Source organism: Accipiter gentilis, chromosome 9 (genome assembly GCF_929443795.1).
Source record: "Accipiter gentilis chromosome 9, bAccGen1.1, whole genome shotgun sequence".
In the NCBI taxonomy this organism is placed as follows: Eukaryota; Metazoa; Chordata; class Aves; order Accipitriformes; family Accipitridae; genus Astur; species Astur gentilis.
In genome coordinates, this window is record NC_064888.1 from 28,720,474 (window position 1) to 28,744,900 (window position 24,427).

The following is a 24,427-nucleotide window of genomic DNA, read 5'->3' on the forward strand; positions in this document are numbered from 1 at the left end:
TCTGGCTTGTGTGCTAATATGTTTTAAAATACAGCATGCCGGAGTGCTTCTTGCCTGTGGCTAAGCTTCAGCTTCCTTGGGCGGCTGGCATCCTGCATCTCTGTTGCGAGTGGAATCGGACACTGGAAACGTGTGCAGAGAATTGTGTGGCTATGACTCTCTCTTTGGCTCTGTTGCCTCTGTTTTCTTTTCAGAGCAGTGTGAGACTGCTCCAGACTGGAAGGCAGACTGGAAAGTCTGTTCTCTCTGTGTAGTGTTGCCTGTAGTGTGTTCTGTGGTTTGTTATCTGGGATTTGTCAGGTCTTCTCTACCTTCCTTCCCACCTGCATGAAGCACAACCGCTGCAACCACTTTCTTGCTCTAAAGAGGTGTTGTGGGTTCATGATGCTCCGTTCACCATCTCTGCATATGCCTGTATGTGGGATGTGCTCTTGATGCTTTGTAGGCATCCTGACACTTTGCAGGTGCAGGACTAATTTGGGGCCAGGTATTAAAGCCAACTTTTAATGTGCATTGCCCTGTCTAATTAGTAAATCCTTGTGCTCTCTCCTCTGAGATTGAGATACATATTCCTCTAAGTCTAGCTGTCCATCAAAGAGGACTTGAAATGAGGCCCTGCTATGGTTGGTAGACACGGGCAGCTAATGAAGAGAGCGAGCCCATTTCCTTTCAGAAGAGAGACTTGTACAAAGGTGATTGATAGTCCCAGAGATTTATTAGTGTGGGGGCTGGATAGAGGTTTGCAAACTGGAACCCAACAGCTTGTTTTTTTTAGGGGAAAGAGAAGTCTGGTGGTCATCTGTGTGTGTACCTCTTCCCTTCCCTCCAAAAAAAAAAAAAGAAAAAGAAAAGGAGACTAAATAAAGAAGTGAACTGATCAGAGGAAGCAATTACAGACTAAGCTGTGCCAAGCAGCAACTGCTACTATTGTTGCGCTTGGTCTCTGCCTCCTGGTGCAGCTGTCTTGAGCTTTGCACCTGCGCTTTGTTCGATGACCTGCTTTGCCTGTCCAGGCTGATTTAATGAGGGATGGGGATGGAGCAGGACTGTCTGATGGAATAGGTTTTCTCTTGCTTCTTATTTTCTGTCTTGCACAGAATATTGATTAGAGCATGTGGCCTAGAGCATGTTTTCCTTTTCCGTATATGACCCCTGGATTTTCTCATCTTTGACAGCAGGGAAGCAAGGGAACCTGCTCCAGAAATTAGAAAAGCAATAAAGTTTCTCTAGCATCTGTCTTCTGGTGGTCTCAGAGCAATCTGGGAACATGGATTGTGTGCAGACCACTTCAAATAAGTTTGTAGACTGGCAGAGCAAGAACTTCATGCTCCTGGTATGTGGTGGATAATATCAGGTACTTTAGTAATATTAAGTGCAGGTGAAGTAGTGTTCCCACTGTGCAATGGCTCTATCCTCGCTTCCCAAATTACAGTTTGCAAGACCCTGATGGTCCTCAGACCCATGTTGGCTCTCTAGGTCTTGCAGTAAAGCCAGTGGTACGGGACCCTGTTGGTCTAGGAATGACTGCGACTGGTTGAAGCCTCAAAGCTTGAAGCCGCCAATTAACTCTTAACTTGCCTCAGAAGGGGCAATGAACCAACAGGGTCTGAAGAGAAGATACAGCAGAGGAACGCTCCTCTGTACCAAAGAGATGGCTGAATTACTAGTTTGTATCTCGGTTTTGTGGTCTTTCCCCATATTTGTTCCCAAGTCAAACACTCTGCAGAAGTTATTGATGTGCTGATATTTGGTTGCCTTCATTAGGCAGTTCTGGTAAAAACAGCCTGAAAAGAAATATGGAGAGTAAGATGGTGGTGGGTAAGCCTGAGTGTGGAAGTGTTATTCACCAAATCCTACAATAGTAGAACTAGAGACATTTGAAATTACTGGGAGATTGCTTTAAAATGGACAAAAGATAGTATTTCTTCACACAGTATGTAGTGAACTTCCTGCTCCAGAAGGTTATGGAGGTGGATGATGCCAGCAGTTTTGAAAGGGATTTGGCAAATTCATGGATAGGAGGTGCATAATGAAGGACTAGCTTGGGATACAGTCTCTAAAATCCTTAGTACGGCAATTTTGGATGTTGGGGCAGTACAAAGAGAATGACCACATAAAGTTGCCAAGCTTACATTTTCTTCCTAAACAGCATCTGCTATTACCAGACAAAATGGTGAGCTAGATGGCCGTGGCTTGATCAAGGTGGGCATTTCTCATGTTCTTCTGGCCATGGTGGGTCAGTCCAGCATCCATCTGTCCCAGCATTTGGTGTCCAGCAGTGGTCAGTAGTAGATGTCTAGGGAGAAGGGTAAGGAACAAGACAAATGCAAAAAGATCCTTTCTTGCCTGTTCCTTCCCAGCTTCCAGTGATGGGCAGGTTAGGGTTTCCCTGGCTAGAGTTTGCCTCTGGACCAGTGTTTCTTTCATATTTGCAGAGGCTAGCTCTGTGAGCAGCTCATCTCTTCTTTTTGAACCTGTTAACATTCTGGTCTTCGTAGGCTCCTTTCCAATTCAGTGTTGTGTCCTAAGGAAGAAACACTTTGTTCTGTTTTTAAACCTTTTGCTTGACTATCTTATGGGGGTATGCAGTGAATGATTCCTCCCTCTGGATACCCTCTGCTCTGTTTATGATTTTAATATTTTTCCCAAGCCACCCCAACTCTAGTATCGGTGGCCTTGTGTGAAGCAGTAGCAAACCATGACTATTGCAAGTACTTGCTGGCCAGTTGTTATTTAGAGTGGACTTAAAATGTAGGCGTCCCTGAGATGTGGTAAGCTCGTCATTTCCTCCCAGTGCAGCCTCTGACTGGAGTCCACAGAGATGCAGCCTAACCTGAATTGATGGTCATGTAATTAGTTCTTGTGTACCCACATGATAAAGATCAGTGACAGCTCTTAACTTGCTGCAGAATCAAATACTGACACTTTAGTAACGTGCTCATTTCAGTGGAGGATGTGTGAGCAAGCTTGGTTCTGGCATTTCTTTATGTGGGTGTTTGACTTGCCAAGTAAAAATGGTTCTTTTAATAACTATGTTTTTGGATGAGACTTCGTAAACTCTCAGAGTGTGTGGGAATAGGGCAGGCCATGGAAAGGAAAGGAGGAAGCTGTGGTTTCACACTCCTGCCCGCAGAGCTGCCTGTTCATCTAAAGCTTCCAGACTTCTGCTCCTTGAAGTGTTGGAGGACTGACTGCCAGCAGGTTGTCCTGCTTCACCTCGACAGCAGCTTACTGAGGGTCAGGAGGCAGTGCAGTACTTCGTATCCCTTTATCAGATATTTTGTGACATCAAAGGACGATGTGTTCTAGGGAATCCTCTGTTCCATTGCAGACTTGGGAGACACGCCTGAAGGGCCTTTTCCCCCAGTCCTTTCCAGTACAATCCTTTCCCTCCTACTCCATTTTCTGTGTCACTTTTTCCCCAAAATACTGATATTAAGCATCATAATAAATTATTCCTTGCCTTCTTGCCTTGTCCTTTCTCTGTCTCTACAGCATCTATTTTGCCTGATCCCTTTCCTATCTTCATCTGGCTAATCTCAATTATTACTGAAATTCAATAGTTCTTGGCCTGCTTTGCATCTCAGCCTGATTACAGATAGTGAAGATGATAACTTGTGCTGTGAACCTGTGTTTTATTGTATATTGATGTCAGGATGTTTGAACTCTGGCTCCTGCAAAACTTTTTCAGTGGGTTTTTGGGTAGTTTGGGATCTGTGTGGGAGGTGGCCACTAAACATTCTTATGCCTTAGATGTATGTTGTCTGTTTGTTTGTTTAATGAAATCTTGTGTGCCTTTCTCTGCATACAGGGCTGGGGCTTTCTGGCCTGACTGGTGGGTTTTATTTCTCACTCTGGTGCTTGCTCACAACCAAGTGTGCCCTGAACCTGCAGATGGAGAGCAGGGGCTTTGTTCATGATCTTGGTCACTTAGGGGCAAACAGTTGACATGCTCCAAACACTTAGCATGAAAACCATGAAGAAAATCATGTTGCATAGAGTGGAGAGCTGGGGAGGGGGAAGCTGCCCAGAGCTTTAAAGGCGAGTGAATTGAGGTTGTTGCAAGTGTGTCCCTGTCAGGGCTGGAATGATCAGAGCAGGAAAGCCCTAGGAGTCATTTCATGGCTGAGTTAAATGCAGATGAGGCTTTGCTCACCTCCTCCACAGAGCACCTGTGTCTCCATGCCTCAGTGTTCTGGACCCCTCTGTATGCAGCATGTGCTACATATACACGCTTCCCTCCTTTCACCTTTCCTTGTCTTTAGCTTCTTAAACCCCTTTGAGCATTATTTCCTTCTCCCCTACTGAACAACTCATTTAGACTTCATTTGGAAATTGTTTGAATATCGTAGAGCAGATGAGGAGGATCAAGCACTCTGTTTTTTAAGTGATTTGACTTCTTTCCCCTATAAGCGTGAACAAGTACAGCTCCTGCCTCTGCATGACATGGAGAAAGAACTGCTGCCCTTTGTGGGAAGATGATGAAAGTATATGTTTGTTGAAAAGTCCTCTTCTTCCTTGCCACTCTGATCACTTTTTTCAAAATTCTCCTAAGTTGGGAAGTTTGAATTTGGTATTTGTGTGTGTGTGTATGGCAAAAGGAATAAGACAAAAGTAATTTGTGGCTTGTGGCATCAGGGAAACACATTCCTTCCCACCCCTACTTTTAAACTGAAACATTCTTGCCTTTTAGTTGTTCTGGCAAACCTGAAAGGATTCTCCCCTCCTCCTGACCTCACTGCAATTCATGGATTGCTGGCTTATTGAAAAGTCATTTTCTGTCATATGTTCTAATGGAAAAGTTTAGATAAGCTGTCTTTATATATACACATTTTTAAAAGAATCCTTGTTAACTGAAAACTCTGCCAGTCACGTCTGAAAATATATTGGGATTGGCCTTGGCAGTCCTGAAGCTTAAAAAATAGAAAGATATTTTTAAAATAGGTGAGGTTTTCTTCTTTTGCATCATGATTCTTTAAGCATTTTCTACACGTGGGCATGTATTTAGACTTTCGTTCAAAGCAATGACAGCTGGAGTATTTACTTAAATCAATTCTACATGTCCCCGTGTTGTAGGGTGTGGGGGTTGTAAGAAGAAAAAGCCCTGGACACTGTAAGGTTTGTGATAAGGTATGAGTATAGGCAAAAGTACATATCTTTTCCCACTGGTGCTGGGAATGTTCACTATATTTCTCTGCGTAGCCTTGAAACTGGCCTGGTCAACTTGGGTCTGGTTATATTTATTCTTGGTGTCTGCTTCTCAGATGCTGGCATTGATTTCATGGCAACCATGATTTGTTCAGAAGTGTCCAAGGTTGCTTTTAAGGAAAAAGTCTTGAGCATTGATGAGCTGAAGGCACATAGTATCTAGCTGAACTCATCTCTGTGATGAGTACTTAGAGCAGATTGGGTAACGCTGTAAAATATTGGATTGAAACTGAAAAATGGACCTTTCTGTGGGAGTCTTTAGTAAAATGTTAAAGATACATATGATCTGAAGAGAAACCAGAGTATCATGGGGTGGAATCGGGCAACTTCTCTGGTTTGCAACCTGCTGCAGCGTTGGGTCACAGCTGTGTATTTTGGGCAGCTCAGAAATTACAGGTCTGTGCCCTGGGGCTTGTGCTGCCTGTCTCCTTGCTACATTTTGAGTCTCTGGGGATCTCCTTTCCTTGTTGTCAGGATTGTTGTGATTGCATCATCTCCTAGGGCTTGCTCAGCACTCCTATGTAACTGATGCTCTGATGAAAGTAGTGGGCATCTTTTTACTTGCCTGCTTACCATTTGATCTTCATTGCAGAATAAGGTCCAAGCTTTCAGATTGTGACAATTCTTGCTTTCCAGTAGGATGCTGCAATCATAAGGGACACAAGATGAGTTTTTTCAAATTTAACATTAAAATTTAACATTAAAAAAAAAATTGCACTCCATTGCACTGGAGCTGTGATCATCAAGTCAGCTGAGTAGGCTTTTAACCTGTCTATAGCCCTGGAGCTGACCACCCAGGACAAGGATTTCTATCCTGAAGGCAACAGTAATAACTCAAAGAGAGTGTAGATACTAACACATCCTGAGAATCAACAGAGGCACTGTGTCACAGGATGCTGGTTTCTGGCTTGTGGAGCAACTGATACCAGTCTGGTGTAACACAGGAGCAATACACTGGGACCCAAGTCGTTTGGTCAACCCACAGTGCAGCATGTTTTCTGGTAGGTTTTGCAGAACCAAAGGCTTGTAGCAGAAAGGGAGGTGGAATAAGTGAGGTCCCACTACAAAAAGCAGTTTTGCTTTGCTAATGGGAAATGGGTCAGCAAAAGAGAACCTGGAGCCTTCATTGCTGTCCTGGTTCTGCTTGTTGCCTGACTTTTGGGGCAGATGCTGGAGGAGGTGAATGATTCTTCCCTGATTTTTCTCAGCAGTAAGAGTTCTCGCTCTGTCCTCAGCACAGTTCTTGCTCTCCTGTCTGGGACCTGCACTGTCCCATTTCCTGTCCCCAAGTCTGTGGCCTTTCTTAATCTCAGTGCAAAGGTACTAGACTAGAAATCCTGCCCTGGGAGCATAGGCCTTCAAGAATCTGTCATGCATCGCACCTTTTCACATGCGCCTATCGTGCATCACTGGATCTCTTTTCTCCTTTACCCCTTTTTTGGCATCCTGCACTGCCCTGTTCCACGGGCTGGAGGGAAAGAGGTTTGTCATGATCTGATCTCCTCGGTGTGTGTCCCACCGCTGACTGTGCCCCTGCTCTGCCAGGCAGGCTGTTTCACTCCAACACCCTCCTCCTGCTTGCCCCAGATCGGAGCCCCTGAGAGGTCTTTGTCCGCCTGTTGAGAGTAGCCCCTGTCCCGCCATTCCCACACGGCGCACCCTCCCTGGCAGCCCCCTCCCCATTCAGCAGTTTGGGCTGAAAGAACCTTGGCTAATTATGCTGGGCTGAAAATTACCACTTTGCTGCGTTCTCCTGCTGCTGGGCCCATTTGTGTGGGGCCTGTAGTTAGAGGGAACAAAGTCCCCCCTGTGGAGCCAGGCGGGCCCCAAGTGTGAAGCTACAGGTACAAGCAAGAGGGGAATGAAGGGAATAATTACCAGCTTCTCCAGGTGAAAGCCCCGTTAAAACTTCAATAAGCCAATTAGGGGCCAGGGTGTGTGTGGGGGGAGAGTCTCCCCCACCTATAAGTGATTCCCACCAGGCAATTAACAGAAATCATTTCACGGAGGGGAGGATAAGAAATGGCTCTTAGAAATTGTCTTGAGTTGGGGGGGGCCTGAAACAGCACGACTGCTGCAGTGGTCCTCATGTACTCCAAACTCCCGTCTCACTGTGTGGCCTGAAAGTGTTGGTGGGGCTAGGAGGAGAGGGAGGAGGGAGGGAAAATGGCAAAGAAAAAGGAATCGCTGGAGCTTTACACCTGGGCAGGCTTTGAGAAAGCAAGGGCTGGACTTCAGAGGTTCTTGTAATGCTGTGTGTGGGCCCAGAGCACTGAGGTCAAGGAGGCTGTTGGATCTGGGGAGGTGGGTGAGGGTCAGGCTCAGGGTGTCTTCCCCATTGGGGTGAGGGGGAAGGCTAATGGCGTTTTCCCAGTAGGAAAGGGATAGGTGCTGGGTGTGAAGGCTTGAAGTCGGTGTGCGGGTGGACGAGGACTGAGTGCCAGACCTTTGGAGATCTGCCCGAGATAATGTGATGGTCTGTAGGTACCCTGCCTTATCCCTGGAGCAGAGTGTCCAATGTCTAATACCTTTGCATGTATCTCATCCAGGGACTGTGTTTTTCTGCTGCTCAGCCAGCAGCTTCACCTGTTTCTTCCTTTTAATTAGTTCCAAAAAGCCAGTGGATTTGCTCAAGATGGAGATCTTATGAAGTCACCTTGCAATTCCCTTGCACTGTATTGCAGATGGCATGTGCAGCAGTTGGAGGTAGAGCATGCTGTCTGGTGGGTACCTACAGAGTCTTGTCCATCTGTATTTGAAAGGCTGCTCTAGGGAGCAGAGCAAGAGTAGAGCTTAGGATGAAGTTGCTGCAGATGGCTGAGATTGCCCTAGTGATGTTGGAAGGGAGAATGCATACTGTAATTAAAGAACTCCAGATACCAGCTGTGGTTATTTCACCTGCACTTGCAAAAGGACATGAAACAAAAAAAATCCTAAACTCGTCAAAACACAAATGTAGCCTTAGTAGTGACTTTCTTTGCCTTTCTAATGTTATAGCTTCTGATAATTAAAAATGTCCTGTGAGGTTTTGTTCTGGTTACTGACAAGCTGAAGCTGAAATAACCCTACTGTAGTAGTATTTAACCACCTAGTCTTGGACTGACCTGGAAGTCCCTAGACTTCCTCCTCCTCCCTCCCTCTCTCCCCTCTCTCCCCTCTCGTTCTCCTGCCCCCCTCCCCCCCCCCCCCCCCCCCGCCCCGTTCACGCATGCTCCACCCCCGCCCTGGTTCTCATTCTCTCTCTTGCTCTCCCTGTCTAGCTCTTTCTCTAGCTCTTTTCTCCTTCTCTCTCTTTGTCCCCAGAAAGCTTTCTGTGGTAGGAATAGAGAACTGTATCTCTTGCACTGCCCAGCTTTTAGACTCAGATGTGGTTCCTCAGCAGGGTCATGTTTCTTCATGATTTGGCTTCCAAGGTGTAACCCCAGTGGATGCCTCTAAAGAGAGCTCTGTTCACAGAAAGGCCTGGTGAGCATACACAGGCAAAATGATTTTGGCACGGGCTTTCTGCCCACCTTGATGTTTGGTACGCATTGTTCAGACCAGTGCCCAAGTTACATACTGGATTACATTTGTTCTATGGTTAAGGAGTCTCTTTTTTTCCTGTAATAACAGTATTAACTTGAGCAACAGTTGGGGATTAAATTGGGTCTGGAGAGAGCTAGGGATGCAGGAGTTCTCATACAGATACCTCTGTCCTGAGCAACTGTTCCATGCCCGGCAAGCCCAGAGGTTGGGGTGTGAGGAAGGATGAAGAAGAGTGTTGGACATACCATGCAAATAACTATTTTACACCATTAAACATGGGTTATCAAGCCTTTCCCTTTAATAAAAGAGTAGGGCTGATATCAGCCCAATAGAAATAGTTACACAATCACAAAGGCAGTTCTGTTTGAGGTTCTGAAAAATGACAGCAGCACTGTGAAAAATACTGTTTGAATATCCCTCTTGTACAGGAACACCCAGGACCCTCAATTAACTTTTATAGAGCTAATCTGAATGTGGTCCTGTCCTGGACATTTGCGTCTCCCTAAAAGCATGTGTCATGTGGAGTGTGGGGAAAAGAAGGTTGATATTTACATGCAGACAGCCCTGGGAACACCAGGACTGTTCTGTGGGTGGACTCACTAGTTTCTGGAAAGAATATTTTCCTGTTCAGCGCTGTGCAGTGTGGAAGAGGTCTGCGTGCATGTGCCTGTCCTGTCTGGAATCTCTGTCTTAATGTCATTGAGTTCAGTTTTTCTCCAGAAACGAGGATTATGTTCTGTATCTGGCTGCCTGCTGCAGGGCTAGTGAAGGGACAGTGAAGAAGGTTATAGGATGACTGGGGCAGACAATATGGGGTGAAACTGCAAAGCAATGAAAGCAAGATGGTGGTGTCTAGGTCAGGTACCTGCTAAGCAACATGCCAGAGTAGGGGTGATCTGTCTACCATGCTGGGAATTGAGCTTTTGAGGATATTAAAAGCTAATTCTGTTCTCCAGCCTGTGGGTCTCTGAAGTCTGGAGGAAGGTATGAAGTTAGAGGCCAAAGTGGAGGGCTGGAGAGGTGAAGCTGACATTCCCTCTACTCTGAGGCGTGTAGTAAACAACATGGGAGGCAATGACGAAAGCATTTCTTCTATCAAATGCGCCAGAGTTCTGCCTCAAATATGAGACTTCACTGTTTCTGCCCAGCATCTCTACAGTGCCCTTCAGTACAAAATGCAAATGCCTTCTTTCTGGGGACCACTTTCTAGTGGTCCACGTGAGGCTCGAGGCAGCATGCGAATGAGTTATTTGTCCGTGCCTGTGTCACTGGTGCTCCTTGCCAGAGCATGGCATTTCCTCTTGGAGCAATAGTGGTTGTAAATGTTGTGGCTTTCATGCATTCATCTTTACGCATTTTGTTTTCTCTCTGTGCTGAGTTCCTGGTGGGGAGTGGCAGAGCTCTTCTGTAGCTTCTCTGCGTGCAGTTTATGATGCATATCAGGAGCACAGTTCAACCCTGAGCTGACTGATGCCTTGAGGGATGCTGCGGTATGCACGCAAAGCTCAAAGAAGCAGCAGCAAATGTGCCAGAGATTTCTTGTCTGTTTGTGGAACAAGCCTGGTCATTTGCCTCCAGCTGCTGGTTCTCTTTGGCAATGTTATTCACTGCTGAACAAAGATGAGGCGATGCTGCAGTGGGTCTCAGGTGGCCTCAGTCCTGTTATTGATTCCAAATACAAGACTATTTTACATGCATGCAAGCAGTTGGGCTCAAATATAAGCTCAGCTGCAGAGCACTCTAGCAGCTCTTCTTAGTGCTGAGTCTGGAGTAGTACAGGGACCTGAGGAGACTGCCAGCACACTCCTGAAACCAGGCTTTTTAACAAAGTGCAGTGTGGGTACCCTTGAGCCTAGAAGAGCAGCCAGCAACACAGATAAAAAATGTTTAAGTCTGTTCGATGGACCTTGCCTTCTTTTCCTTGCACTGAAGATCTGGAACTGAAGCATTGCATGGCAAGGATGTGGGAGGAGTGTGGTATGTGGGACTGAAAGCATGGAAAGGCTCTTGAGGACTGAGGAATGGAAAGACTTAGTCTGGAGCCCAAAGCCAGAGGGATATTGGAGAGCTGTAGTAAACTGGATGCAACCTGCACTTGTTATTTCAGGTTTTGGAGTTATATCATGTGTCATTGGCTTCTTCAGCTTTTCCAATCTTATCTTCTTCTAAATAACCTTCCACTCCCCATGTTCCCTTTTTTTAGAAAGTTGTAGTTTTGGCCATTAACAGTAGCCGGACTTCTGGTGCAACTGCCTTACCTGCTGATTTTTGTTCAGTTTGTGGTTACTGAGTTGTTAGCCTGTAACCCAGCTGTCCTGACTTACTTCTAAGGTACTGAAGGTGCTTGGTTCGATGCTCAGGTCATGCTGCAAGAGGCACAAAGTAGGGTTAAAGGGATCAGTCTGGGGCTGTGAAGGGGCAATGCCAGCCCTGCATGACCACCCAATCCTGGCTTTGTCCATCATTGCCTGAATCAAAGGCAGGTGGGACTTCTTGCATGTTTGTGGTGCCTGCTTTCTCATGGAGAAGAAAATGCTAAACTGATGATGTGGTTTTGGTTTTGGTTTTTGTTTTTCCTCCTTTTTCCTGCAAATTAAATGCCCCTGGGGAAGGAGCACCTACTTTCCTGTGCTGTCTCCCTCCCTTTGTGTATAGCTGGTCTGTTGGAGAAGCCTCATGCTAGAGGTGCCAAAACTGCCTGCACTGAGTTTCTGACCCCCTCCTCTCCCCTTCACAATGTTGTTACTGTTGCATCTGCTCCCCAGCCTCCTGGGCTCTTCAGCAGGGGCTCCATCAAGTTTGTGTGACCTTAGCACTGTATTCATGCTGGAGGAGTTACCTTCTGTAACGATGTCAACTGATGAGGTTAGCAGGATGGTGGCGGCCGCGATAAGACATGACATGTTCTAATGATTCGCCTTAGCGAGCTGCGTGTGTGTGTTGAGGGGGGTGGGCACAGAGGGGCTTAGAGAGGGGAGGTGGGGGCCCCACAGGTGCCGACAAAGACTTTGACCTTTGCTGCTATAATATCAGTGTTTCACAGGCAGGGCGGTTCGGTAACCCACTTTCAGCCCATCAAAAATTGATTTAATTGCAATTTTTTCCCCCAATTAGGAGCACTGGAGCTTAACTAATTGGAGTAATAGAGAGTAATAAGGCTCTGATAAAAAGCCTTCCTCTGCCTCCTTTGTATCTTGTGTCATTGCCTGTCAGAGGTCAGAGAGCTTGCATATTCTATTAGGCAGAGTTGCCTTCATTTGTACAAATTAGTTTACCCAACAGTAATTAAAATGCCAGTGCGGGTCGGGGAGAGCTGAATACAATTGATGGGCACGTTGGTGAAGGATTTGACAGCTCCGGTGGCCTCCCTTGCCAAAGCGTGTCAGTGCTGAATCAAAGGCTACACAAACCCACAGACCCGTGTGTTTAACCCGTGGCACTGCCAGCATCAACTGCTTTCTCTCTTCTCCACTCTCCATCTTGGACTTTCTTTCTCCTCTCCTTCTTTTCTCATCCCACTTGAGACTTTTTAAAAAAGATGTTTCCCATCTTTGAGCTGTCCTTTCTGTTGATCGCTTTCATAATGCTGCTACCAGCCCCCCCATTCTGTCTCTCTCAGTGCTCCCCCTCCTTTCCCCCTGCCTTCCACATTCCCAGCTGCAGGGCTCTGTCAAGTAATAACTTCTTTGTTTCCTGGTCCGATGAGTCTCCGTATATAATAGTCTCCAAAATGGAACAATGATGTCCAATTCCAGGGGGCGGGGGACTGTGTGAGGAGGAAGGAACAGGCTCTTGCACGTGTCAGGCAGATTCTGGATTTGAAATCCCCAAAGAGCAGAATAGGACTTGAGAAGCAATCTGTTTACAGTAGAGGGGAATGGCTCAGGCCTGGGGTATGGGGGAAGTTTAGAGAGAAGAGATTGGAAAGGGCCTGTTTCACCCAGGATCCTTCAATGACTTTCCATTGCATGATTCCCAGCTCAGGCAGTGCCTGCTCTGAAGGCTGGGTTGACAGTGAGGCAGGTATGTATTGTACAGTGGGACTTGTATCTTTGGAGTGCAGACTGTTTCTAAGCCTCATGACAAACAGCATCTTTCCAAAAGGGCTGATGAGCAGCTATCTCTTTTCCTCTGGTTCATCCACATCTGGCAATGTTCTGTCCAGGACGGGGTAAAGAGGGATGCTGCAGGTGGGGTGAAACTGTGTAGTTGGCACCTTGGGAGCAGTCAAGGGATCACTGCAGCTGGACTGTAGCCAGAGCACTACTGCTGTTGCCAGAAATGCCATGGGATCTTCAACAACCACAAGTCAGTCAGATGGAGAGAAGTTCTTGTGTTTCTTCCACCAGCACTGCCAGGATGTGTGTTCTCTCTCATCCCCTGGCTCAGCGTCTGTCATGGGGGGATGATATGTAATGAAATGTCTCTTCTGTAGCATGAAGGTCTGGCTTCAGGAGGAGGGGTTTTTTGGGTTGGTTTTTTTTTTTTTCCTCTTTTTCTCTCCTCCTTCTCAGTAGGGAGTTTCAAATGGGGAAAAAGAACATCAAGTATCAGATGAGCTGGAAAATTCCTTGCTTTGGACAACAAAAACATGCTGTGTATGTAGTATGTGTGTCTCAATGCTCTGTAAAATCCTCACCTTCCTGGTACAGCAGAGATGGAAATATGATGTTGGCTTGCTTGTTTTCACCTCCTGGGAGATCCAGGCCTTCCATGCCCCATTATGGAAGCCCTGCAATGGTGCTCATTTCCCATTAGTGGAGCCTTCTGGAGGGAGCTTGTAGTCATGGTACCCAGCAGCTTTCACAGGGCAGAGGAAAGCTTAGCGGGGAAGAGACTTTGCATCTCCAGGGCCATCTGAAGCTTGGACATAGAAGTTTTTATGTAGCATGTAGATGCGTCTGGTCAGTGTCTGTGTACATCAGTAGTATCATATATACTTCAGAGAGATGGGTCATCCCTGTGGTCATGTATATAGGGTATCTTGTGCTCTACTCTTCCCAATCTAGTCTCTCCTCAGTGTCTTTGACTCCTGAAAGCATTGTAGGCAAAATAAATGACACTCACTAAGCTAGTAACTCAGTTTGAGTTGTTTCTCTTGGGCAGCTGGCAAGAGCAGTTGTGAAGATGTTGCATTTCTTTAGGTCAGAGGTTTTTGGTGTGTGCTCTGTGCTTCCAAAGACAAAAAGCCTTGTTGAAGGTAAACTGAAGGAAGCAAGTCTGGTAGAAGGCTTCAGTTCTGCTGAACAATGTTTCAGAAATTTTGGAGCCAGGCTTCACCTGCTTAGCTCCAGTTTGCATGTTGTTTTAGACCTACCAAAGCTGACTTGTCTTGCCCTTTTGCTTGGAGTGAAACTGTCACCCCTGTGAAGTTCCCAGTTATGGGAGGCCTGGGGGTTGAAGGTGTATGCCTGCAGACCAGACTCAAGGTGAGGGGCCCTGTATCATCCCCTGGGAGTCCAGACTTCCAGGTCAGTTTGCTCCCAGGCTTTGACAATTTCTCATTGGCACCACTTCTTGTGCGTGTCTTGTGAATGCCGCTTTCTAATCCTGGCAGTGAAGGTGCCCCACTCTTCTGGGAGAATTCTTATCTTTGCTTGCTAATGGGCTCCAGCCTGTTAAAGATAAGGCCTGCAAACCCGATCCTGCTTAAGGATGAGAAAAAATTCCTGTTGACTGAATGGAGCCAGCTTTACCCAGAAGAGACTTGTTTGTGGCCCTGAGGCATGTATGTGATGCTGGAGAGGAATCTCTTCATCTAATGCTATTTTTGGGTGGGTTTTTTTTGTTTTTTTGGAGGGGTGGGTGGTAAGGACTGAGGAGGGAAAGCTGAAGTCCAGAACTGACAGCATGAGCAGGGATTAGACCTTGCTGTTCCTCCCACCTTTTTCTCCCTGTTGGTGTGCCTCCATGCTAATTTAGGCCTGTGGCAACCATCAAAGCTTTGTGCATACCTTCTGCACAAAGGGGCCTGTCTCCCACGTGAGGGCGTTCTCTGCTGGGACACAGTCAGTTTGTCCCCCAAAAAGAAAAAACTTAAGCACCCAATTGCCTGCTTGACTGACTCCCTGACTGCTATTATGTTTCTAACCACAGTAATTGGCTTTAGTAGTTATTAATGGATTATGTTTGGGGAGGGAGGGACAGAACCCAACACCTAGCTTTGTAGCTGAGGGACTCCCTGACCAAAGTGCTGCCTTCCAGACATGGGGTTTGACTGCTGAGTTGTCAGAGTGGGTATCTCTTCCTTGTTTTCCTTTGAGTATGGGAGACATTGGCAAAAGGGAAATGTTCCCTCTTGTCCTGCAGTATGGTGGAGAGAAGGCAGGTACTGAGGAGGGACCTTGTTTCCAAGTATGAAATCCTGCACACTTTCTTAATTGGTCCTTGTGGCTGCTGCACAGCAACAAGAATTGGCTTTTCCTTAGACTCTTGGACTTCGGTTAGGGACTTCTATAGAGAATAATAATGTGGGCACCCTGCAGCATCTGTGCAGAGTCCTGTGCTACAGGTGCATTGGGCCAGTCACATGTGCACTGTCAGTGAACCTGGGATTTTGCATGTAAGACAGCCTGGTTGGAGAGACTTTGAAATAGCTCTGGTGCTGCAGGTGTTGTCTAGCCCTAAAGGGCAGCTAAGGGTTACAGGACTTGTGGATACCTCCAGGTATGTGATTTAGGGTAAGAGGGATAAAGCCAGCAAAAAAAAGAGAGTCTTGGTAGCCTTAGCTCTTCCTTGGTTCTTGTAGCTCTTTGAGATGGCTTGATGTTATCTGCTTGCCTCTTTTGCAGAGTATATTGGCAGACCTGCTTTGGCCTTATGATTTGGAGAAACCAATTGCTCAGATAAACCACAGAGCTAGAAGTAGGAGTCCTGAGTTCCAGCCCAGCTTCCACATGGCTCTTCTCTGGCTTTGACTGAGTTGAGTGCATGCTCACCACTTTGCTGCTGGGTGCCTTGTAACACCAGCAGTAGTGCTTCTCACAGAAGTCAAGGACGCTGCAAGAATCTCTTCCTGGTACGGTAGAGACTTGGAGACACCTTCTGACTTCCAAAGGAAGAAAGTTGTAGAGGATCAAAGAAATGTTTAAAAACTGCTATTTTTACAGATGTGACATTTTTTCCTTATTTTGCTTTCTTCTTCAGCTGCCAGCCCCATGTCATGCTGCAAAAGATGTTTAGGCAAAGCGTAGAGCTGGCTTTTATTTAAAGCAGGCTCTGTTTCCTGCATTCATGCTATCCTTATTGCAATGACTTAAACATAGTTTTGGCATTTTATTCTTGGTAGCTGCAATAAATGTGGCTTTGTGAGAGGTCATTTATAGCTTACTTAAAAAGCTTTGTATGAGCTGCTTCCTCTTATTTGGACTGAGGATAGGAAGTTGGCACAAAACAAGCAGTGTGGTGTGGAGAGCCACAGCACCCATGTTCCTGCTGCTTGATTTTAAGGATTTGTTCCTGTCTTATCAACTAGTTTGAGGCCAGTGGCTGTCAGGTGATCTCTGGAGCCAGCATGTGCAGCAGGAACATAGCATCACCAAAGAGGACTTTGGAATGGACCCTGCTGGAGAGTGTGAACTGAGGCAGATACTGCTGCAGGAGAGCTGTGCTGCCTTTATTAAAGAGTGCTTGAGCACTGGGGAGGGCAACCTGATCCAGCTTTGAAATTGGCCCTGCTTTGAGCAGGCTGGACTGGAGATGTCTATTCTATGATTCCTTAGGCCGGTGATGCTGTAGCCAATTCATGATTGTGCTCAGAAGTTGCCAGCAAACAGAAGCGAGACACGAAGTAGGAAGTAACAGGGAATTTTCCATAGGGTCTTTCCTCAGCTTATGGCACTGACTGTATATGAAATGTGCTGAGTACTGTGCTAACTGTTTTGAAAATGTTGTTGCAATTTACAGCTGCTCCTGTTTTAGGTTTTCCCTTTCCATATGCAAATACATCTTTACATCCTGCCAATTATCTTCAGTTGTGAACTGCTGCATCTGGGAAGCTCAGGTGCTGAGATCTCTGGAGCACCTCCCTTTGCTGCTGCTTGCCCCTTGTGAAATGCAGCAGAATATGCTGAAATAGTCTTGAACCAGAATTCAGAGTCTGTCTTGTAGCCTGTTTTCTCTGTTTTGCTCACGCACTATTTCTTCAGAACATGAGGATTTGTAAGTGGGTTTTTTGTTTGCTTGTTTCTTTTAAACAGCTCATTTGTGACGGGGACAGCCTGCTGTGGACACACCTCACCTCTGAGAATCTGGGACCTTGAGAGGTGAGTGAGCTTTCAGGTTATAGGGAGGGAATAACAATGAGAAATGCAATGTTGGAGATGCCATAAAATTATTCCTTTAGTCCATGTAGGCAAGGGGTGTTTAAACATGAGATGTGGGACAGAGTATGGGATGGAACAAACTGGTGTGGAAAGGTGTATGTGGGGGGTGGTTCTGGTTCAGTAGGGAGCAGCTCAACTTTTCTTACCAGCTTTTCTAGTTGATGGCACAACCATCCCTGTTTCTTCCCGTTACCCATGTACAGTCAGAATATGCCCATGACGCCTTCCCTTTCATCTGCCTCAGTTGATGCTTCAGCCTGAGCCAGAGGGGTGAGGAAGGTGATCTGCATCCTCCTATTCACCCACTTGGCTGTGGTGCTCAGAAGCCAGAGGCAAATGCAGTTTCTATAGTCATCTTGTCCTGGCTGGTGTTTCTGGTAGCTCAGGAGGTGAGGGGTGGCAACAGGTTATATATGGAAGTGACTTAGGCATGTTGTCTTAATAAGCATTGAGGAGGGTAATTGCTGTGGCCTCTGATTTGGGACCACTGAGTAGTTTCTGTGCAGTGAAGGTGCTGACCTTAGCAACTGGGGAAATGCTGGGTTCAAATCCTGATGTGAGACTCAACTGCTGACAAATTTGAAACTCTCGGCCTGGGGGTCTTTGTGTAGTGATGAACAGATAGCAAATATTTGGCAGGATTATTGAACTGCAGCTCAGCTTTCCAGGACTGGTATGCTCTGGTAGGAGTGGCACAGCACAGGTTATCAAGGGAGTGCTGTCAGGATTGAGGTGAGCTGGTGGGCTCTGGGAGTCAAGACATGGGAGCAATGGCAGAAGGGGCCTGAGGGGTGTCAGCAGAGCTGTATCTGGGGAAAGGAGGTAGAGGAGGATTAGTGTGGATGCAGGTCTGGTCTGAGGCCAGTTGCCTTCTAACCTGTAGTTTAGGTAGTTTAGATTGTCTGAGTCAACTGCATCAAATACAAATATAATCAGTTTGTTTTTCTCTGAAGTAACCAAAAAAAAGACACTGCAAAGGATGCATCCCACAAAGGACAAACTAGAGCAGGAAAGACAGCGCCAGTGCATTCAGCTGTAGTGCATGTATCTGGGTGACCTAGTCCATTGGTGCCTTTGGAGTACCCCAGAAGGATGTAGGCTATGCTGCGATACCCCTGCCCATCGAGTCTTCCAGCCGTTCTTGAATAGAGGTATCTGACAGGGTGAGGAGATAGGCAACCCTCTCCCCCCTGCCCTAACCTCTCTGACAGCCTTTCCCAAGGAAGCCCGAAGAGATAATAAAGCTGTGTAGAAAATAGGATTAAGGTAATGAACAGGCACAACGAAGTTTGATCTTTCAATAATGTCAAAGCCTGAGTGACAGGCAAATAAAAAAGCCAAGGCAACCTAGGCTACTGGGCTTCTGTTGCAATGGCTGGAGTGTCAAACTTATTCTTCCCTCTTCACCTGTCACAGCTGGAATGCACCATGCCACTGGGTCTTTTCCTCTCTGGGGACCTGTGTGTGACTTGGGTCTTGTCAGCACGTGCAGGGCAGGAGACTGAGTAGGGAGCACAGCTGGGAAACTAGCACGTGAAGCTTGATGTGATCATTCATAGTGAGGGAGTACAGACCTGTCGTTCCAGGTCTTGACTTCTCCACAAACTATTGTTCTTCCCAGAAGAGCTTTGGATTCATTTTCAAAGGCTCCAGTGGTTGCCAAAAGCGATGTCGTAGAGAAATGCTGTTTCTTTCTTTGAGGCTTGTGCATGTTGTCTCCCTGGTCAGACTCCAGAAGTGGGAGTGTGGCATGGAAACTCAAAATCTTAGAGCTACCCAGGACTGAAAAGCTCCTCCTGCGCTCAGTGTGTCCTGATAACGTCTGGCAGACAGGGCCAGGCCCCCTGAGTTTGCTGCTTACCCCTACATTGTGGCCACAAAGGGCCAGAGTCTGACCTGCAGAGGCTGAACATGGCAAGGACATTATCTCTAAGAGCAGAATACAGGTAACTTCTCTGTCAAAATAATGAGGCAGGGTAGAGTGATCCTTAATACGTGTTCTTTAAAACTACAGGATCCTTAGCACCACTTAGATGTTTAGTGCTGTCTAAGACCAGTTAGTTCAGTTAGCTGAGCTTTTTTCTGCATGGGGGTGTGTGTAAGTAACATTGCAGCAGTTTCTGCAGCACTCTTTTTCCCTTGGGGTAGGTGGTCTTTTTCACCAACAGCTGAGAGCTGGAACATGCTACAGAAGGATTTAAAGCTTAAATAACCTTTTGTGTACTGATCTTCTTAGTTCCAGGCCAGATAAGTCCTTGGCTGGTGCTTGTAGCTGTTGGTCATGGTATGTTTTCATATTTATGACCTTCGCTGTTCCCTGACCCTGGGGCATCTATTCTCGTCCTTCGAAGAGGAAGGGGATAATGTTTTCACCTGGAAATATGTTCTGGGCTTTGAAAAGGGCTTGGTTGGGTTTGGCGGCGAGGAAATTTTTAGTGGGGAAAGGAAACGCCTCTTGCTGCATCCCACCCCCAACAACTGTCTTTCATTTCTGACTCTGCTGAGATGACGGCTTTGGATCAAAGCTGCAACAGGCAGCAACAAGCAATTGTCAAGGGGAGTCTAAAGCAGGGGAATGACCGCGTGATGCCAAGACACTGTCTCTGATGGCTGAAATTCCAGCTGCTGTTACACCTGGCCCTTTCTCCTGTAATGAAGGAGGATTTTTTTTTTTTCTTATGCTTTTGAAGCTGGCTAGCTGCACCTCTGGAGGACATACCTCATCCCACAGATGCTACATTGTGCCATCTGATTGCTTTTGGGTGTGGGGAAGTTACTGTGCTCTCATTGCCACTCATGATCAAGGTGTGTGTGTAGAGGGGGGCTGTTAATAACTTAGGTGATTAGACATCTGCATAGGAAAGGAGAACAATTAGCAGTGTGGGCCACTGGGTACTAAACTGTGTCCTTGCATCAAGTATCAGGCCTTGCTGAGTCCTTGGCCTCTTGCAAGTCCCCTTGCCCCTCTGTGCCAGTGAAGGATATGATGGCAGCTGCCCCTCCTGCAGGTCTCTCTGCTCCCTTTTGTCTTTCTCTGCTCAAACCTCCCTGTCTCATCTGCCCGTGCTAATGCATGGCTCACCAGAACAACCAATTAATGGCAAGCAAGAGAAAAGGAAACTTTCTTCAGATCCTGTCTTTCTCTTTGTCTTCCCACCTCCTATCTCCTTTGGGAGTTTAAACTCCTTGGGAGATGAGCATGATGCACCACTGGGAACAGCTCCAAAGCCAGCATTTGTCATTTTCCTGCGGAGAACTGTTGCTCCCCAGCCTATCAGGGATCTCTGCCTGTCTTTAGGTTACAAATGCCCTGGCCTCAAGGATGCTTCTTTATAAGGCAGGATACTCCAGACGTTGCTTTGCAGAAACTCTTGGAGCTATTCTGCCAAGCCCGATGTTTGAAATGGACAAGTGATCTGTCTGGCATGGTAGTCCTCAGGCTGTAAACACTCTGAATGCACAAGTCCTACATTGTCCTTCCCTGTGACACAACATGACAGATGCAGGGCACAAGAGCTGTTGTGAAAATTGAGCCAAAGTTAGCTGTGCCCTGCAAGCCACTCCAGATCCTCTACCTTTTAAATATCCAGTCTTTGTCCATCTCCTTCCCCCTTTTGAAGGCATTTTTGGCAGAGCGGTTTTTTGTTTTGGTTTGGTGTGTGTTTTTTTTTTTTTTTTTAAGAACCCTCTAATTTCTTGTTCAGTTTTTCTCCCTCTCCTGAACCCTTTGAAAGTGGCTTTACGCCGTCACTGACACCAAACTGACACTTTGCGTTTCCCCACTTCTTATCCCTTTATGGCAACAGATGTTGAAATTTTGTATCCCTTTTATCTGTCCCTCTTTGCCCTCTTCCTGTAATTAGGTTTCCCTTGTTAGCAGTACAAAGTGGCCTGGTTTGCTGCCTGGCCTTTTGAGCCATTGTGTCTCAGCACATTTTTTTCCTCCTCTTTCGGAAGAGTTCCTTCCCCCTTAAGTAATAGGCAGGGTGTGGGCCAAAGCTGTGGCTTTTTCTTGTTTCTTTGTTCTCCATTTATCTCTGCCACCTTTTTCAAAGGGATGGGGGAAAAAAAAATAGAGTGTGCATGGAAGGGGAAGATACAGTTGCATTTCTTGACCATCAGGCCCCCCTGCTCTTCAGGTGTTCAAGGCAGGTGCCTTTGATGTCTGCAAGTTTTGGGGAGGTGGGAGGTAGAGGATTCATGAGAGTGGCTTGGGAGTGGAGAAGGGAGATTAAGGTGTGTGGCTGGTGCCCTCGGCTGAGGGGTGGGGAGGAGTCTTTCAGGATAGCCAGGCAGCAGGTTAGTAATCGGTATTTGCCTCTAGTGCTATTGCATTGTGCTCTTTCTCTCTCTGAGAGCCAGCATGAGTGTGACCATCATAAGCAGCTGGCTGAAGTTTGCTAACTTTCTGCTGCTTGATCTCTGGTGTGTGCTTCCATGGGACCCTTGATAGGTTATATCTGTCTGTGCAGCGGGGTGGGCAAGACATTAGTTGCTGTCTTTCAAATTTTGGCATATGTTGATCTGCATCCACTTTGTTGAGTGAACGTGAGTAACTGCCAACAAGGAGGGAGAGCTTTAAAACTCGGGCAACCTGTGCTGTTGTTAAACAGCAAGTGTAATTTGACAGTTGCAGTATACAGCACTGAACACCCCTGTTAGCTGATCGCTACTGATGCTTTCCTGTTTAAATCCAGTCCTATTTGGCTTTGCATCCTGTCATACTCAGATTTTTTTTAATGTGTGGAAGTAGATAAACGGAATGAGAATCTGTAGGTCTACTTCTTGGTTATAAAGCTTGCTAAATGTTTTCAACAAAAGCTTTTAACATAGAAGCTTGGCCCAAGATACACAAGCAGACTTCTTAGCATTGTGTTCTAAAACAGGTTCTATAGAAGATCATTCTCTCCACAACTTTGAACTCCAAGGTTTAAACAAGTTTGAGACCCTCTAATTTAATGACAAAAGGAGTTTGTTGGGTAAAGGAGCAAACGGATTCAGAATGGGAGTTGATATATTGAAAGGAAGGGTAACTGACTCCAAGAAGTGTGGGGAGTCTGTTTCACCCAGGCATGTAAACTGGATTTATCCAGTCACAGAGAAGTGGGTGGATATCTCTAATAACAGGAGAGAAAAGCAATAGCAAATATTATCCTGGCACTGGTAACAGTTTCACAGGATTTAGGGGGCAGAAGAATCATAATACCATGCTGTAAGATGCAGAATCCCCCCTCCTGCCCTGCTTTTCTATAGATTCATCATGCCAAGTACCTTTTTTTGGCAAGGAAACTCTCTCTAGGCTTTGTGGGAAAGAGGGTCCCTACTCCTTTTAGGCTTGAGTTTCTTTCTCAGCATCTGTCTTGGCTGAACACAGTTTTAAATCACAGTAACCAATCCAAAACTTGTCCAACAGTGAGCTAAACAACTTTCTGGGCTGTGCTTACATCGGGTAAGTGAATGCAAATGTGTGCCTTCTACTGCCTCCACTCACTGCAGTGGGATGATCCACAGGTAGTTGCCCTTCCTCAGATCCTGTTCATTCTCTTTTCCTGAGGCTCTCCTGCTTGGTTCTTTTGCTGTGCTGTTTCTCCATCCTGCCCATGGATGGCTTTGGTTACTCTTTTTAAAGCATTAGTTCTGGGTATTCCCATTTATCTGTCCTTAGGTTAATCAGGAACACAAATGCCATGCCGCCTTCTTGAAATTCAAAGGAAAAAGGGTTGGTGAAGTGACAGACTAGGGTCTGTCATAGGAGAATTTTTGTCTTCAGGCAAACCCTTTCTTGGCCTGTTCATGTTAAATCAGTTTGGCACAACGACTGTCTTTGGATTTCTAATTTGGTCGTTGGGAACCATTCCTTCTGCAGTAAGGCAGGTAGGATGGACAGTTCAGATGTAGATCTAAGCAAAGGGAAAAGCAGGTCCTGTGTCATGGAACTGGCAATCCCACTTGTGACTTGAGCAGCAAGACTAGATACACAGGTCTCCTGCCTTCAGACATGAATAAATCACTTGACAAGGCCAGAAGGAAATTCCTACCCCAGTTCTGCAGCTCTGAACTGTAGGATTTGATTCACTTGCTGTGAGATTTTGGACGTTATTGGCGGCAGGACACCAGGCCTATGGCCAACTACTTGAGCCAGTGCTGGAGAAAGCCTGCTGCTGCAGAGCGCCTCTTGAGTAATGGTCTCTTGGATGACTCTTCCTTTTAGCAGACTTTGTTGTGTTCAGAGCTTTGTCCTTGGCTATAATGGATAGCTTCAGTCTTGTCTGAGCAATATATTTCCCATGGTATGCCTGTGTTCTCAATACCTTTTGGGGCCTTGTGGTTCTTTACTGATTTCTTGGGGGTTTTTTTGACATTGTCTTTCTGAACCCTTTCACATAAGCTGGGCATCTTCTGCCTTCCTTTTGTTAAGAGGGCTCTGGTGCATCTTAAATGTAAAACAGTTGTAAGAGGAAAAATGTACAGGTGTTTATCCTAAATCCTTTCCTCCCCATGGCAGTCTTGGCCCTGTCTCACTATAGATGAGCATGAGGCCAGCTCCTGCCCTTTGGATGTGTGCATGTCCAGGGCATGCTGTGGCCTTTGCACTCCTGTTCAGGCGTATTTATGACAACTCTACAAGGCACCGAACAATCAGAGATTGTGGGTGGGGGCTGGACACTCCAAGCGCATCAATCAGTTTCATCCCTCTGAGCCAAAGCAAAAGCAATCTTTATTTTTCCCTGGGTTGAGAGAGAATCAACAGAGGCTAGAGAGAAGAATGGGAAGGAGTGAATGAGGAACCCCCTCTGCCACTGGCTAGCAGTAGCTCATTTAAACAGATGGCTTTGTTTTGATTTGGACTCTCCATTTTTTTTGTCTCCCCACTAAAGGAGACCTGCAGAGCTCTGTCCAGAAAGGGAGCAATACAGCCGCCTGTTCCCACACAAGTGGGGCGAAAGGCGAGAGGCTTTGAGAATTCCCTGCTTCTTTTCCTTGCCTCCCTCTTTTTCTCTTCCCCCAAGAAATCACAGTTTGAGAGAATTCCCCCCTACTCCTCCCGTTGGAAAGAAAGACAGAGAAGACATTCTTGACATTCTTTGCAGAGAAAAGGGGTTAAATGTCTGAATTTGGGGGTCACCATGTTATACAAATTGCAATCTAATCGTTTTTACAAGAACACACGTGTGCTAAGAAAAGGAGCCATGGACAAGAAAGAAAAGGGGACAGACAACCTTTTTTGTCCTATCTTCTTTTTTTTTTTCCCTCAAGGTTTTGGACTATTGTCGTGTCCTGTCTCTCTCCCCTCCTCACCCCCGAGAGGGAGAACATTGGTTTTATAGTTAAATTGGTTCGTAAAGCAGAAGGGCTTGGTGCCATTTCTG

General features: G+C 46.3%; 1 protein-coding gene across 3 annotated transcripts in view; it reads left to right on the top strand.

The window, feature by feature from the left end:
* FBXW4 (F-box and WD repeat domain containing 4) overlaps positions 1-24,427 on the top strand; it is a 63,464-nt gene that overhangs the window by 31,066 nt on the left and 7,971 nt on the right. For 2 of the 3 annotated variants that reach the window (XM_049809930.1, XM_049809932.1), the window contains one exon: positions 16,932-16,997. The exons of the other annotated variant lie outside the window; for it this stretch is intronic. In XM_049809930.1, coding sequence (XP_049665887.1) covers positions 16,932-16,997 — 66 coding nt within the window. The remainder of the gene's footprint in view (positions 1-16,931; positions 16,998-24,427) is intronic. 3 annotated transcript variants of the gene reach the window in all.